The sequence below is a fragment of the Cetorhinus maximus genome, chromosome 2 (genome assembly GCF_964194155.1).
Source record: "Cetorhinus maximus chromosome 2, sCetMax3.hap1.1, whole genome shotgun sequence".
Lineage (NCBI taxonomy): Eukaryota > Metazoa > Chordata > Chondrichthyes > Lamniformes > Cetorhinidae > Cetorhinus > Cetorhinus maximus.
This window is the reverse complement of record NC_135880.1, coordinates 17,385,730-17,401,610: the sequence shown is the minus strand read 5'-3', so window position 1 is coordinate 17,401,610 and position 15,881 is coordinate 17,385,730. Positions and strand designations below refer to the sequence as shown.

Genomic DNA, 15,881 nt, shown 5'->3' with positions numbered 1-15,881 from the left:
TATTGAAACATATAAGATTTTTAGGGGGCTTGACAGGATAGATGCTGAGAGGTTGTTCCCCTTGTCGGAGAGTCTAGGACCAGAGGGCATAATCTCAGAGTAAGGGGTCACCCTTTTAAGACAGAGATGAGGAGGAATTTCCTCTCTCAGTGGGTAGTGAATCTGTGGAATTCTTTACCACAGAGGGCTGTAGAGGCTGGGTGGTTAAGTATATTCAAGGCTGAGATAGACAGGTTTTTATTCACTAAGGGAATCAAGGATTATGGAGAAAAGGCAGGAAAGTAAAGTTAAGGATTATCAGATCAGCCATGATCTCATTGAATGGTGGAGCAGACTCAATGGGCCAAATGGCCTACTTCTGTTCCTACGTCTTATGGGTCTTATAGAGGCTTAAGGCTGGTATTTCAGGGCCTAGTTGGCTGAAAGCGCTGTAGCCAATGATGGAGTGACAAAAATTGGGGATGCTCAAGAAGCAAGAGTTGGAGGAATGCAGAGGACTGCTGAAGATTACAGAGATAGGGATCACAAGACCTTGGTGGGAGCTGAACACAATGATGAGAATTTAAACTCAAGCTGTTGGTGGGCTATCTAAGTCATGTAGCCATTTCTTTTTTCTGACTTCGTAGCATATTTTCCTCTCCTTGTATAATTAATAGAAATAAAAACAGAAAACGCTGGAAAAACTCAGCAGGTCTGACAGCATCTGTGGAGAGAGAAATAGAGTTAACGTTTTAAGTCTGTATGACCCTTTCAAATTTCCAGCATCCGCAGTATTTTGCTTTTATAATTAAGAGAAACTTTTTCTGCAATGATGACACTGCTTTCCTTTTAATAGCTGCTGCTGTCGTTCAGTCAGTGGGCCCTTGGGAATGTATCAATATGATCAAAGGGTCTTAAACAGTCCCTTTGACCATATTGATATATTTAAACAGATGTTTGCAGGGAATCTGCCACCAGAGAAAGCTTAAAAACAACTATTTGAGTGGAAATAACAGATATGGAGAATAGAATGGGAGCTCTGATAGTGAGTCAGGTTAAATTGTGCTCATGGGGAAAAATTTTTCCCCCATTGGGGGGGAAGTGCGTAAGTGGGCGGGGGCGGGCACAACACTGATCCCCGCCATTTTACGTGGGTGGGCCAATTAAGGCCCGCCCAGTGTGACATCCGCCAGGAAGCATTATGTGGTCCCTGTGTGGGCGGGGGGATTCCCTCAGCCGGGAGTGCTCTCTTTCACGCATGCACACGAAAGAGTGCACTGATCTCCCTGAGGCTAAGTGCTGCGTCAGGGAGATCGACTCCGAATTAAAATTTTCAATAAAAATGATAGAAAAATTTCCCTGATATGTCCCCTCATGTGACACTGTCCATAACTTTAACTGAAACCTTTATTGAAAATTTAAATACCCTCATGAAACCTCATCCCGCCCGTGAGGTTGAGGTTTCAATCTTTTTCTGAAGCCCGCCAGGGCTCCCGGTCTGCCTGCCAACCTTAAGGTTGGACGGGCAGGCCCGTTAATGATTTTAATTAATTTCTCAATGGCCTCAATAGGCCGTTGACAGGTTGGCGGGCGCACAGCTGACTTGGCTGCGCCCCCGCCAACCTGAAAATGGAAATGACGCGGGGTGATGCTGGGTGGAACTCTCGACGCCATCCCGCGTCATTTTACATGTCCGCCCCCCACTCGCCGACCGGAAGATCCTGCCCATGGAAACTAATGAAGAAAAGGATTGAGCTCCTGAGGCTGACAATGGAAACAATTATCAACAGACATCTCTAGACCTCTCAGCCTCTCTCTCTTCCTTTATGACACTCCTTAAAACTAATCTCTTTGACCAAGCGGTTGGTCACTCGTCCGCATCTCTTGGTGTGAACCGGTGTCAAACTTTGATAATTGCTCCAGTGAATGACCTGGAGACCCTATACTATGTTGAAAGCAACATGTAAATGCAAGAAGTTGTTGCTTCAGTGTTAGAGAGATACTCCGCAATCTTCCAAACCCCTCGCTGTGCAATGGGTGCTGCTTACCTTCCGATAGCGCCAGTACTGATTGCCTTTCATACCATGGCAGTCATACAGCGTGACAGAGCTGCTGTGCGAGATGGCATCGAAGCAGAACTTCCTGGTATGAAGTGGCTCTCCAGGCCGTATGTCCTCTCGCCAGCCAAATGTAAATATCTGAGAAATTAAAGGAGATTATACATTAAAAAAAAAGCATGCCAAGGATTGGATAAACTCCTAACAGCTTTTGGGTTCCTGGAAATATAAAACAAAATATAAAAACAAGTTGAAAAACCATTAGTTTCACTGATGGCTATTTTTTGTTTGTAAATCTATGGAATACTGAGCAAAAGCAATCAGGGAACCCCTCATGGCATTAGAGGGCTGATTCCCCAAATGGCTGTTCCCACTGGGAACAGCCCCTCAAGCCTGCCTCACCATTCAATTAGATCATGGCAGTTCTGTATTTCAACTCCTTTTACCCACTTTTGCAATGTAAACACCCCTACAGAACATAGGCCTGTTAGTCTTAGTTTTGAAATTTTCGATTAATCCCCCACTGCCCCCAGGCCCTAAGGCTGACTGTCAGGGGGTAATGCTAACCTAAGCTGTGCGGGGGAAACTGGTGGGAAACTCCTTGATTTTGCTTTTCTTAGAAGTCAATGAAATGTTAAACTGGGGTGTATGTAAAAGAGATGGTGGATATAATCTTCAGTTTCTTGTTACACGAGATTTTTGACTAATTGGTCAAGAGGGAATTTTAGGGAAGTTATGAATTAAGATATTGCGATTAAGTTATATCAACGCTTCCAATCTTCGCATCATCTGCAAGTTTTGAAATCATGCCCTGCACATCACAGTCTAGGTCAATAATATATATCAAGAAGAACAAGGATCCCAACACTGACCCCTGGGGAACTCCATGACAGACCTTCCTCCAATTTGAAAAACAACCATTAATCACTACTCTTTGTTTCCTGTTTCCTATTCAAGCGCCTACTTTCCCTTTTATTCTATGAACTAGAATTTTGCTCACAAGTCTGTTGTGCGGCACTGTATCAAATGCCTTTTGAAAATCCAAATATGCCACATCAACCGCATTGCCCTTATCAACCTTCTATGTTACCACCTCAAAAAAACTCCAGCAAGTTAGTTAAACATGGGCCTGAATCTTACCTGTGTTGGCGGGCTGGGCGGGAGCAGGCGCGGGGCTGACTGCCACCTGTGATCGGCAGCGCGCCGCCATTTTACGTGGGCGGGCCAATTAAGGTCTGCCGGGTGTAATACATGCTCCATAGTGCTCAGCGCTACCTGTGCAGGCGAGGGGAGGGGGGAGAGCCGGAGTCTGCGTTCTTTCACGCATGCGCGTGAAAAAGCCCAGTAATCTCCCTGAGGCACGGAGCTGCCTCAGAGAGATTAAGTACATAATGAAACTTTCTAATAAATAAAGTGAAAAATCATTTAGACATGTCCCCTCATGTCACAGTGTCACATGAGCTGGGACATGTTTGTCAATTGAGCAAAATTTATTTATTTATTTTATTAAACCTTCAGGAAACCTCATCCCACCCGTGGATGAGGTTTCCTGAACAATGCGAAGGCTGTTTGGGCTCTTCGCCTACCCCCCAACCTTAAGGTTGAATGGGCAGCTTTAACTGCTTTTTTAATGGCCTTAATAGGCCGTTGACAATTTGGCAGGCATGCGCCCGCTGAAGAAATGCGCGATCATGTCAGGACGCATTCCCGAAGTCATCGCATGTCATTTTACGCATTGGCATGTCGGGCCAGCCCCCGCACAGTGACGGCAATATTCTGCCCATGATTTTCCCTTAATGAATCCATGCAGCCTTTCCCTAATTATGCTGCACTGCCTAAGTGACTATTGATTTTGCCCTGACCTATAGTTTCCAGAAGTTTCCCCACCACTGAAGTCAAACTGACTAGTCTGTAGTTGCTGGCATTATCCTTGCACCCCTTTTTGAACAAGGGTGTAACATTCGCAGTTCTCCAGTCCTCCAGCACCACCCCTATGTTTAAGAAAGGCTGGAAGATTATCATCAGTGCCTCTGAAATTTCCACTCTCACCTCCCTCAGCATCCTTGGATACATCTCATCCGGTCCTGGTACCTTATCAATTTTAAGTAAAGATAGCCTTTCTAATACCTCTTCCTTCTCAATTGTAAATTCCTCGAATGTACCAGTTACCGCTCCTCTCTCCTCAGCCTGGATAGCATCCTCTTCATTTGTAAAGACAAATGCAAAGTACTCATTTAATATCTCCACTACTTCTCCTGCCTCCACATGCAAGTCCCTTTTTTTATCCCTAATCAGCCCTACCCTTTGTTATACCACCCTTTATTTACATGCTTATGGAGGACCTTGGGATTCCCTTTTATGTTCGCTGCCAGTCTCTTTTCATGCTCCCTCCTTGCTTTTTGGATTAGTTTTTGCACATCCCCTCTGGTCCTTCTCCATTGTATTTTCTACCTGACATCAGTCTAATGCGCACTTCTTCCTTTTCATTTTCACCTCTATCGCTCTCGGCATCCAGGGTGTTCTAGATTTATTTGTCCTACCTTTCCCCTTCAAGGGAATATACCTTGACTTTGCCTGCAATACTGTCTTTTTGAAGGACGCCCACTGTTCAGCCACCGTCTTTTCCGCCAATGTTTGATTCCAATTCACTCAACTCAGATGCATTCTCTTCCCATCGAATTTGGCTTTCCCCCACTTAATTATCCCTGCTTTGGATTGCTGCTTGACCTTCTCCATGTCCAGCCTAAACCTTATGATACAATGGTCACTGTCCCCTAAATGCTCTCCCACTGTTATTTGATCCAGTTGGGCCAACGCATTCCCCAGAACCAGGTCCAACAGTGCCTGCTCTCTTGTTGGACTGGAACATACTACTGCAGAAAATTATCTGAATACTGCCGCGGATGAGGTTTCCTGAAAAACGCAAAGGTCGCTTGGGCTCTTCGCCTGTCCGCCAACCTCTTGTCCCTTTGTACTATTCCTATCCCAGTCTATATTTGGATAATTGAAGTCCCCCATTATAATCACTCTATAATTCTTGCACCTCTCTGTAATTTCTTTGCAGATTTGTTTCTCTACATCCCTTCTGCTGGTTGATGATCTATATACTGCACCAACCAATGTTACTGCACCTTTTTCATTCCTTACCTCTAGCCAGAGAGATTCTGTCTTTGGCCCCTCTGGAACATCCTCTCTCTCCAGTACTCTAATATCATTTTAATCAATACTGCCACTCTTCCACCACTTTTCTTCCTTTCCTGTCTCTCCTAAATACCTTGTATCCAGGAATACTTAATGTTCAGTCCTGCCCTTCTTTGAGCCAGGTCCCTGTTGTAGCAACATCATAATTCCATTTGTCAACCTGTGCCTGCAGTTCACCAATCTTATTAACCACACTCCGTGTATTCACATACATGCACATTAATCCTGATTTAGGCTTTTTAACTTTCCCCCTTGCTCTGACCCCATCCAATGATTTACTATAGCCTACTCTAGTTCCATCAAACTCTGCAATATTCTACTTATCTTGATATAACTCTCTGATATATCCTCCTTATCAGTTGATACTCCTCTAATTCTCACTGCCAGTTTTTCTCCTTTCAGGTTCCTATCCCCCTAACCAATCCAGTTTAAACACTCCCCAATGGCACTCGCAAACGTCCCTGTGGGGATAGTAGTCCCAGTCCTGTTAAGGTGTAAACCATCCTTCCTGTACAAGTCCCAGCTGCCCCAGGACCGGTCCCAATAACTCAGAAATCTAAAGCCCTCCCTCTTACCCATTTCTGCAGCCACATATTGAACTGCTCAATCTTCCTATTCTTATGCTTAGTAGCATGCGGCATTGGGAGTTATCCTGAGATTACTGCTCTTGTGTTCCTGCTTTTCAATTTCCAGCAAAACACCCTAAAATCTGCTTTCAGGACCTAATCTGTTTTCCTGCCTATGTCTTTGATCCCAAAGTGGACTACGGCTTCTGGCTGCTTGCCCTCCCCAAAAGAATGTCCTTAGGGAAAACACACCTGCTCTTCTTTGAAATAGTGCCGTGGGATCTTTTGCAACCCTCTGAGAGGACAGATGAAGCCTTGGTCTCACGTGATAAACAGCACCTCGAACAGCAGAGCACTGACTCAAGTATTTTTTAAATATATTCTTTCATGGGATGTGGGCATTACTGGCCAGCCTAGTGTTTATTGCCCATTCCTAGTTGCCTTTGAGAAGGTGGTGGTGAACTGCCTCCTTGAACTGCTGCAGTCCATGTGGCATTGGTACACCCACAGTGCTGTTAGGGAAGGAGTTCCAGGATTTTGACCCAGTGACAGTGAAGGAATGGTGATATATCTCCAAGTCAGGATGGTGAGTGGCTTGGAGGAGAACTTGCAGGTGGCGGTATTCCCATCTATCTGCTGCCCTTGTCCTTCTAGGTGGTAGAGGTTGTGGGTTTGGAAGGTTCTGTCTAAGGAAACTTGGTGAGTTCCTGCAGTGCATCTTGTAGATGGTACACACTGCTGCCACTGTGCATCAGTGGTGGAGGGAGTGAATGTTGAAGGTGGTGGACTGGGTGCCAATCAAGCAGGCTGTTTTGTCCGGGATGGTGTTGAGCTTCTTGAGTGTTGTTGGAGCTGCACTCATCCAGGGAAGTGGAGAGTATTCCATCACACTCCTGAACGGTGCCTTGTAGATGGTGGACAGGCATTGGGGAATCAGGAGGTGAGTTACTCGCTGCAGAATTCCTAGCCTCTGACCTGCTCTTGTAGCTACAGTATTTATAGGATTGATCCAGTCCAGTTCAATTTCTGGCCAATGGTGACCCAAGGTTGTTGATAGTGCCGTTGAATGTCAAGGGGAGATCATTAGATTCTCTCTTGATGGAGATGGTAATTGTCTGGCACTTGTGTGGTGCGATTTTCACTTCCACTTGTCACCCCACGCCTGAATGTTGTCCCGGTCTTGCTGCATTTAGACACGGACTGCTTCAATAACTGAGGAGTCGTGAATGGTGCTGAACATTGTGCAATTATCAGCGAACATCCCCACTTCTGACCTTATGATGGAAGGAAGGTCATTGATTAAGCAGCTGAAGATGGTTGGGACGAGGACACTACCCTGAGGAACTCTTGCTGCGATGTCCTGGGACTGAGATAATTGACTTCAGCAAACCACAACCACCCTCCTTTGTGCTAGGTATGACTCCAAGCAGTGCAGTGTTTTCCCCCTGATTCCCATTGACTTCAGTTTTTCTAGAGCTCCTTGATGCCATACTTGGTCAAATGCTGTCTTGATTTAAAGGGCAGTCACTCTCATTTCACCTCTTTATTTCAGCTCTTTTCTCAATGTTTAAACCATGGCTGTAATGAGGTCATGAGCTGAGTGACCCTGGTGGAACATAAATTGAGCATCAGTGATCAGGTTATTGCTGAGCAAGTGCCACTTTATAGCACTGTTGATGACAATTTACATCATTTTGCTGATGATCGAGAGTAGACTGATGGGGTGGTGATTGGCTGGGTTGGATTTGTTATGCTTTTTTATACAGGACATACTGGGCAATTTTCCACATTGCCGGGAGATGCCAATGTTGTAGCTGTCCTGGAACAGCTTGGCTGGTGGCGCGGCAAGTTCTGGAGCACAAGTACTATTGCTGGAATATTGTCACGGCCCATAGCCTTTGCAGTATCCAGTGCCTTCAGCTGTTTCTATCACATGGAGTGAATCGAATTGGCTAACGACTGGCATCTGTGATGCTGGGGACTTCAGGAGCAGAATGAGATGGATCATCCACTCAGCACTTCTGGCTGAAGATGGTTGCAAATGCTTCAGCCTTATCTTTTGCACTGATGTGCTGGGCTCTCCCATCATTGAGGATGGGGATATTTGTGGAACCTCCTCCTCCTGTTGGTTGCTTAATTGTCCAACAGCTTTCACGGCTAGATGTGGCAGGACTGCAGAGCATTGATCTGCTCCGTTGGTGGTGGAATTGCATAGCTCTGTCTGTCGCTTGCTGCTTATGCTGTTTGGCATGCAAGTAGTCCTGTGTTGTAGCTTTACCAGGCTGACATCTCATTATTAGGTATGCCTGGTGCTGCTCCTGGCAAGTCCTCCTGCACTCGTCTTTGACCCAGGGTTGACCCCCTGGCTTGGTGGTAATGGTAGAGTGGGGGATATTCCAGGCCACGAGGTTACAGATTATAGTTGAGTACAATTCTGTTGCTGCTGATGGCCCACAACACCTCATGGCTTCCCAGATTTGTACAAAACCTATTCCATTTAGCATGGCAGTAATGCCACACAACATAATGGAGGGTATCCTCAATGCAAAGTTGGGACTTCATCCCCACAACAACTGTGCGGTGGTCACTCCTACCGATACTGTCATGGACAGAAGCATCTGCGGCAGATAGACTGATGAGGATGGGATCAAGAATGTTTTTCCCTCACTACTTGCTGTAGACCCAGTCCAGCAGCTATGTCATTTAGGACTCAGTCTAACATTTCCTGGGTAAATATCCAAGGAACTGAGTTGGAACCCTCCAAAGTCTCTGACTAACTCAGAGTCACAGACTTTTTTTGGAGGGTCCCAGAGAGCTGGGGAATTGCCCATCAGAAGATGAAACTTCCCAGGCAATTCTGGTGGAGTGGTTGTGTTGGGTCCCTACACATCCTTCAGGGTACATCTGGTCTCTGACCATCTGCAGACCAGAAGATCTGGGCCATTTTCTGTAAGGTATAATTCTGTGAGTATGGCTTTGTCAGACTGTTGGACAGTTATCCCAATGTTGGCACAAGTGCCCAGGTTGTAGTAAGGAGGAATTTGCAGGGCTATCCATCCAGTTTCATTCCTTATTGACTTTTCTTTGGTGGTTTGATACAAATGAGTGGCTGGCTGGGCCATTTCAGACTCAACCACACTACTGTGTCACATGTAGAGCAGACCAGGTAAGGATGGCAGATTTTCTTCTCTAAAGGGGCATGAGTGAACCAGGTGCTTTTTTTTTACAACACTCAATGAAAGTCATCATGGTTACCATTACTGAGAGACTAACTTTTTTTAAATTCCAGATTTACTATTTGAATTTAAATTTCACCAGCTGCCACAGTGGGATTTGAACCCTTACACACATAGAACATTAATCTAGGCTTCTAGCTTACTAGTTTAGTGATATTACCACTACACTGCCACCGCCACCATGTCCCCAGGTGTAATAAAGTGCGAGTGTGCATTTTGTGCTCAAGTCTCTGGAGTTGAACTCGAGAGGTGAGAGTTCCCTGAGCCAAGGCTTAAAAGCAGAGGGAAGAGGCAGTAGCTAAACAGTTTAGGACAGAGAATTCCAAATTAAGCTAATGGACGCATCTAAAAGCTCCCTCAGCGTGGGCCAAGGTAAAGAAAGTGAAGGGATGCATGAGAGGCTGGTAACAAAATCTTTGGCTGGAATCTTCCCGGCCCCTTGGAAGCAGCTTCGTGAGCGCAGAAGTTGGGAAAGTATCGGGAAGACTCGTCGGGAGAGCTCCTCAACACTCCCGCTTCCAGGCGTGTTTCCCGGGGTAGGCTGCCATGGGAATTGTAAGCATGCCCCACAGAGGTGGGCAGTCAATAGATTCAGTTAAGGCCCCAATCCAGGGCCATTATCTCATGCTGATGGAACATTCCCGGAGTCAGATGGGAATGGCGATGGATCTGCAGAGTTTGGGGGCTGAAAAATACTTGGAGGCGGACTACTATCAGCAGGTCCTAGGGCCATCAGAGTCTTCTCTCAAGCTCTCAATGACCAAGCCGCAAGGCTGAAACGGCCACAGTCACAATCATTTTTGTGGAGGGTCTACCCCACCCCTCCACACTGATGGCCCCAACAATTCTGGACCTTTTTAAAAAAAAATTCCACAGCCATTTGGGAGTGCCTCCATTTTGTGGTGCTCTTGCACTCACCTACATGTATCAGCAGCAAATCTCCTGATGGGGCTGCAGGCTGACTAGTGCTGCGAGACCTCTCATCAGGCCTCTCAATATGCGACCATTAATTGGATGGTGAACAGGGAGGCAACCTGTTAATTGGCTACCTCCATTAAGACCATGATGCCATGTGGATAACCGACACCAGTAGGGTAGGAGTCCAGAATTGGTCCCAACCCTTGTTTATTTTCTAGGACGTGAAGATTCCGGCCTTGTTTCAGCAAACCAACTATATGATCTAGTGGGAAACACCAGAGAAACAGAATTTTTGGGAATGGGGTGTGCCTTTAACATCCTCCCCCATGCACAGCCAATTCAGATACATGTAATGGCACATTTTTCATGGTGGAACATTTTTCTTAATCTATTCTTTCACAGGGTGTGGGCGTTGCTGGCTAGGCCAGCATTCATTGACCAGCCTAATCGCACTTGAGAAGGTGGTGGTGAGCTACCTTCTTGAACCGCTGCAGTCCATCTGGTGTAGGTACACCCACAGTGCCGTTAGGAAGGGAGTTCTAGGATTTTGATCCAGCGACAGTGAAAGAACGGTGATATAGTTCCAAGTTAGAATGATGTGACTTGGAGGGGAACTTGAAGACGGTGGTGTTCCCATGCATCTGCTGCCCTTGTCCTTCTAGGCAGTAGAGGTCATGGGTTTGGAAGGTGCTGTCAAAGGAGCCTTGGTGAATTGCTTAGATGACAAGTAGTGTCACGTTTGTTTGCCATTAGCAGACACACAGGAAAACATCTCACCCCTGAATGTTCACCATGGTTAGAGGCGGAGGATTCTGATGGGCACACATTGGCATTTACACTGAGCTGTGTCTGTGTGTTGATTTTCAGGGCGATTGTGGAGTGCCCAAATATTAACTGCGTTTCTCCAGCAAAGATTCTTCCACAACTAGTGATAAAATTAGCTATGTAAAGGTTGGCAAGCACATCTGTGTTTCGCAATAGTACATTGCAATTCAAACATTGTGTAACATTAAAACATTGAAAAAATGCAAGGCTGTTATTCTGCATGATTGCATTCATAATTGTGCTTACAAACGCTACTTGCTGCAATGTTAATTCTGACAGAGTCTCAAAAGACCACCTCCTAAGGCGGTTCTCCATTTCTCCAGGGGCAACAGTGTCACCCCTTTGACACCTGAGAGGATTTTGCATGATTTCTAATTGTGAAGGCAAACCTTCTGACCACTAATTCCAAGTAATGGGGCAATGGAGCAGTCAGGAGGATTCCCTGCAACTTCCTCTGGAATTCCTTCATTAAATCACCCAGTTATCCTCCTTCTCCTCTGTTGTGACACTGCTCTAAGCCCATCTCAGCAGCTAAGCTTTTGGGCCCACCTTCAACATTTTTTTTCCATGGCTCTGTACCCATGTTCCTCATTTCTCTGTGAAGATGTATGGGACATTTTTCAACACTAAAGGTGTTATTCAAATGGAAGCTGTTGTTGTTGGCCTGGGCCTAGATTTTTGACACTCAGGCAAAACCCTACTCAAACTCTTTTCATTTTCTCTCACCATTTCTGGGATCTTTTACTGTAAGTTACAGCAACATATATATAATGGGGAGGTATAGTGTAATGGCATACAACTGATGGAAAAGTGACACCTAACTCATTTTATATAGCCCCTTTAATGACTCCTAGATATCCCAAAACACCTCAATACCAAGGAAATACTTTTGAATACTGTTGTAATATTGGCAGCCAATGTACGCACAGCAAACTCCCACAAATATCAATGTAATAAACTGAGGAACAAATATTGGTCAGGAATAACTCCCCTGCAAAAAAGTGCCAGGGGATATTTTACATCCTCTTAAGAAAGCAGCCAGAGCTTCAGTTCAACATCTCATCCGAAAGGAAACTCCTCTGACATTGGAGCACTGGACTATCACCTAGATTGTGGTGCAGTGGGTCTTGAACCAACAACCTCATGACTCAAAAATTGAGAGAGAGCTACCAACTGAGCCACAGCTGATCTCTGGTTACTTATACATAGCAATGGTGTTGTGCTGGAATCCAGTGCTGCCAAAGTAGCAGAGGAGCTGATTGAGTTTTAAAGTGTCAAACCGTTGATGCAATTGTTCACATGGTGCTTGATTACATGGCCTAAGTTGTCTGTTTTCAACATATGTGGTATATATTTCACCACATTTCTACTTCTCTTCAGTTCTGAAGAAGAGTCATGTGCACTCGAAACGTTAACTCTGTTTCTCTCTCCACAGACGCAGTCAGACCTGCTGAGTTTTTCCAGCAATTTTTGTTTTTGTGTCAATCTAGAGGATTTGTGTCAAGGGTTTTTGTCCACACAATGCTTGCTGCCCTCAGACGAATTGCAACGATGGCTGTTCCTTAGGAGAAGGGGAGCAGTAACAAAGATGTGTCAATGAATCCAGATTACAACATTTATACAGTGCCTTTAACATAGCAAACTGTCTCAGAGTGATTAACAGGAGCGCTATCAAACAAAATCTGACACCGGGCTACATTAGGAGATAGAAGGACAGGCGACCAAAAGTTTGGTCAAAGAGGTGGGTTTTAAAGGAGAAGAGGGAGGTAGAGAGGCAGAGAGATTTAGGGAGGGGTAAAATTGCTGAAAAGTAAGAGATTAGAATTGGAAGAATGTGGAGATCACGGTGTATTTTAGGACTAAAGGAAGTTTCAGAGATAGAGGGAGGTCAAGGAAGGATTTGAAAATGAGGATGAGAATTTTAAAATCGTGATGTTGACAGACCGAAAGCTAATGTAGGTCAGCGAGAACAGGCATGATGGGTGAACGGCATGTGGTACGAGTTAGTACACAGGCAGCAGAGTTTTGGGTGAAATCAAGATTATGGCAGTCGCAATGTAGGAGGTTGGCCATGACAGCATTGGAATGATCGAATCAGGGAACATAGGGATGAAGATGGACATTGTTACTGAGCTACCGCACATGCAACATCCTACCATTACCCCTCAACCATATGTATAGGACAGAGCTTCCCAGCAACAAGACAAGATTCTGGGGTTGAACAAGCCACTCAGTTGTATCAAACTGCTACAAAGTCTAAAAGGAATGAAACTGGGTGGACCACCAGGCATCAACCAAGGCACCAGAAATGACAGCAGCAAACGCGGCCCTGTCGACACTGCAAAGTCCTCCTTACTAACACATGGGGGCTTATACCAAAATTGGGAGAGCTGTCTTACAGACTAGTAAAGCAACAGCCTGACATAGTTATACTCATGAAATCATACCTTCCAGACAATGTCCCAGACACTACCATCACCATCCCTGGGAATTACCCATCCCACCGGCAGGACAGAGTCAGCAGAAGTGGTGGTACAGTGGTGTACAATCGGGAGGGAATTGCCCTGGAGTCCTCAACATCGACTCTGGACCATATGAAGTCTCATGGCATGAGGTCAAACATGGACAAGGAAGCCTACTGCAAAATTGGAGTCAATGGGAATCAGGGGAAAAACTCTCTGCTGGTCAAAGTCATACCTAACACAAAGGATGATGGTTTGGTTGTTGGAGGTCGATCATCTCAGTACCAGGACATTACTCAAGGAGTTCCTCAGGGTGGTGTCCTAGGCCCAACCATCTTCAGCTGCTTCATCAATGATCTTCCTTCCATCATAAGGTCAGAAGTGGGGATGTTCACTGATGATTGCACAATGTTCAGCACCATTCATGACTCCTCAGTTCTAATACAGTCCATGTCCAAATGCAGCAAGACCTGGACAATATCCAGGCTTCGGCTGACAAGTGGGAAGTAACATTCGTGCCACACATGTGCCAGGCAGTGACTATCTCCAACAAGAGAGAATCTAACCATCGCCCCTTGACTTTCAATGACATTACCATCACTAAATCCCTGATCACCAACATCCTGGGGGTTCCCATTGACCCGAAACTGAACTGGACTTGCCATATAAATTCTGTGGCTACAAAAGCAGGTCAGAAGCTAAGAATCCCGTGGCAAGTAACTCACCTCCTGACTCCCCAAAGCCTGTCCACCATCCACAAGGCACAAGTCAGGAGTGTGATGGAATACTCTCCACTTGCCTGGGTGTGTGCAGCTCCAACAACACTCAAGTAGCATGACACCATCCAGGACAAAGCAAACCACTTGTTTGGCACCCCATCCACCACCTTCAACATTCACTCCCTCCACCACCAACCCACAGTGGCAGCAGTGGGTACTGTCTAGAAGATGTACTTTGGGAACTCAGCTGGGCTCCTTAGACAGCATCTTCCAAACCAATGACCACAACCATCTAGAAGGACAAGGGCAGCAGACTTATGGGAACACCACCATCTGGAAGTTCCCCTTCAAGTCACTCACCATCCTGACTTGGAAATATATTGCCGTTTCTTCATTGTCGCTGGGCCAAAATCCTGCAACTCCCTCCATAACAGCACTGTGGGTGCACCTACACCACATGGACTGCAGTGCTTCAAGAAGGCAGTTCACCACCACCTTCCAAAGGGCAATTAGGGATGGGCAATAAATGCTGACCTAGCCAGCATCTCCCACATCCCATGAATGAATATAAAAAATATAGACAAGGGCAAACTTCATGGAATCATAGTATCTTATGCAGCATGGAAGAAGACCAATTGACACATCATGCCAGCTCTTCAAAGGAGCTATCCAAATGGCACCACTTTCCTGCTCTTTCCCTGTAGAGCTGAAAAGCTTTTCTTTTCAAGTATACATCCACTTCCCTATGAGAGTTACTATTGAATCTGCTTCCAACAACCCTTCAGGCAGTGCATTCAAAATCATAACGATTCACTGAGTTAAAAAATTCGCCTCATTTCCCCTGTTTCTTTTTCCAATTACCATAAATCAATGTCCTTTGGCTACTGACCCTCCTAGCTATAGAAACTGTTTCTCCCTATCTACTCTATCAAACCCGGCATACTTACCTGCATTTATCCGAAGAACAGTATAGTCTTAGGCTAAGGTTCAACAATAGGCCAAACGCACCTGCAATAAAACTGAACCTGAATATTCCACTATTGTGGACTTTCAGCGCATCTTCTGCAGTATGGGATTTGGCCTACTAGTGGAACGTGCCATTAGCCCTTTCTGATTATCTAGAATCAGAGTCATTTGAATAATTTTAGCAGGCTATCGTAGGCCGGCTGCCTGTTTGGAGTATGGTGGTGATGCACATCGAGGCCCCATTTGGCACTTTAAAAATAAATGTTGAAACGGATATCTTGATGTGAACAATTGCATCAACAGTTTGGCACTTTAAAACTCAACTAGCTCCTCTGCTACCTTGGCAGCATTGGATTCCAGCACAATACCATTGCTATGTCCAAGCAATCAGAGATCCGCTGTGGTTCAGTTGGTAGCTCTCTCTCAATTTTTGAGTCATGAGGTTGTTGGTTCAAGTCCTACTGCAGGACATGTGCTCTCATGCTCACATGTCCATCCTTGGCCTGCTGCAATGTTCCAGTGAAGCCCAACGCAAACTGGAGGAACAGCACCTCATCTTCCGACTAGGCACTTCACAGCCTTCCGGACTTAACATTGAGTTCAACAACATAAGATCATGAACTCTCTCATCCATCCTCACCCCTTTTTTCAAATATTGATGTTTTAATTTTTATATATATTTTATTTTCCCCTGTCTATTTCTATTATTATTTAAAAAATTTATTTCCATTCATTGTTTAAACCACCTTTTAGCCTATTTCGATCTTTTCTCCCACACCATCCCCTCCCCCCACCCCACCCCCACTAGGGCCATCTGTCACTTGCTCATTCTGCTTTCTACTCTTAATGTCACCATTAGCACCTCCCTTAGCCAGTATCACCACCATCAACACCCCTTCGACCTTTTGTTTATGATATCTTTTGCAATCTCCCCTTTGCCTCCACCTATCAC

General features: G+C 45.4%; 1 protein-coding gene across 1 annotated transcript in view; it reads right to left on the bottom strand.

Moving 5' to 3' along the window:
• The window catches only part of galntl6 (polypeptide N-acetylgalactosaminyltransferase like 6), a 1,368,692-nt gene that overhangs the window by 19,887 nt on the left and 1,332,924 nt on the right, over window positions 1-15,881 (bottom strand). The window contains exon 12 of the mRNA XM_078557596.1: window positions 2,028-2,177. Coding sequence (XP_078413722.1) covers window positions 2,028-2,177 — 150 coding nt within the window. The remainder of the gene's footprint in view (window positions 1-2,027; window positions 2,178-15,881) is intronic.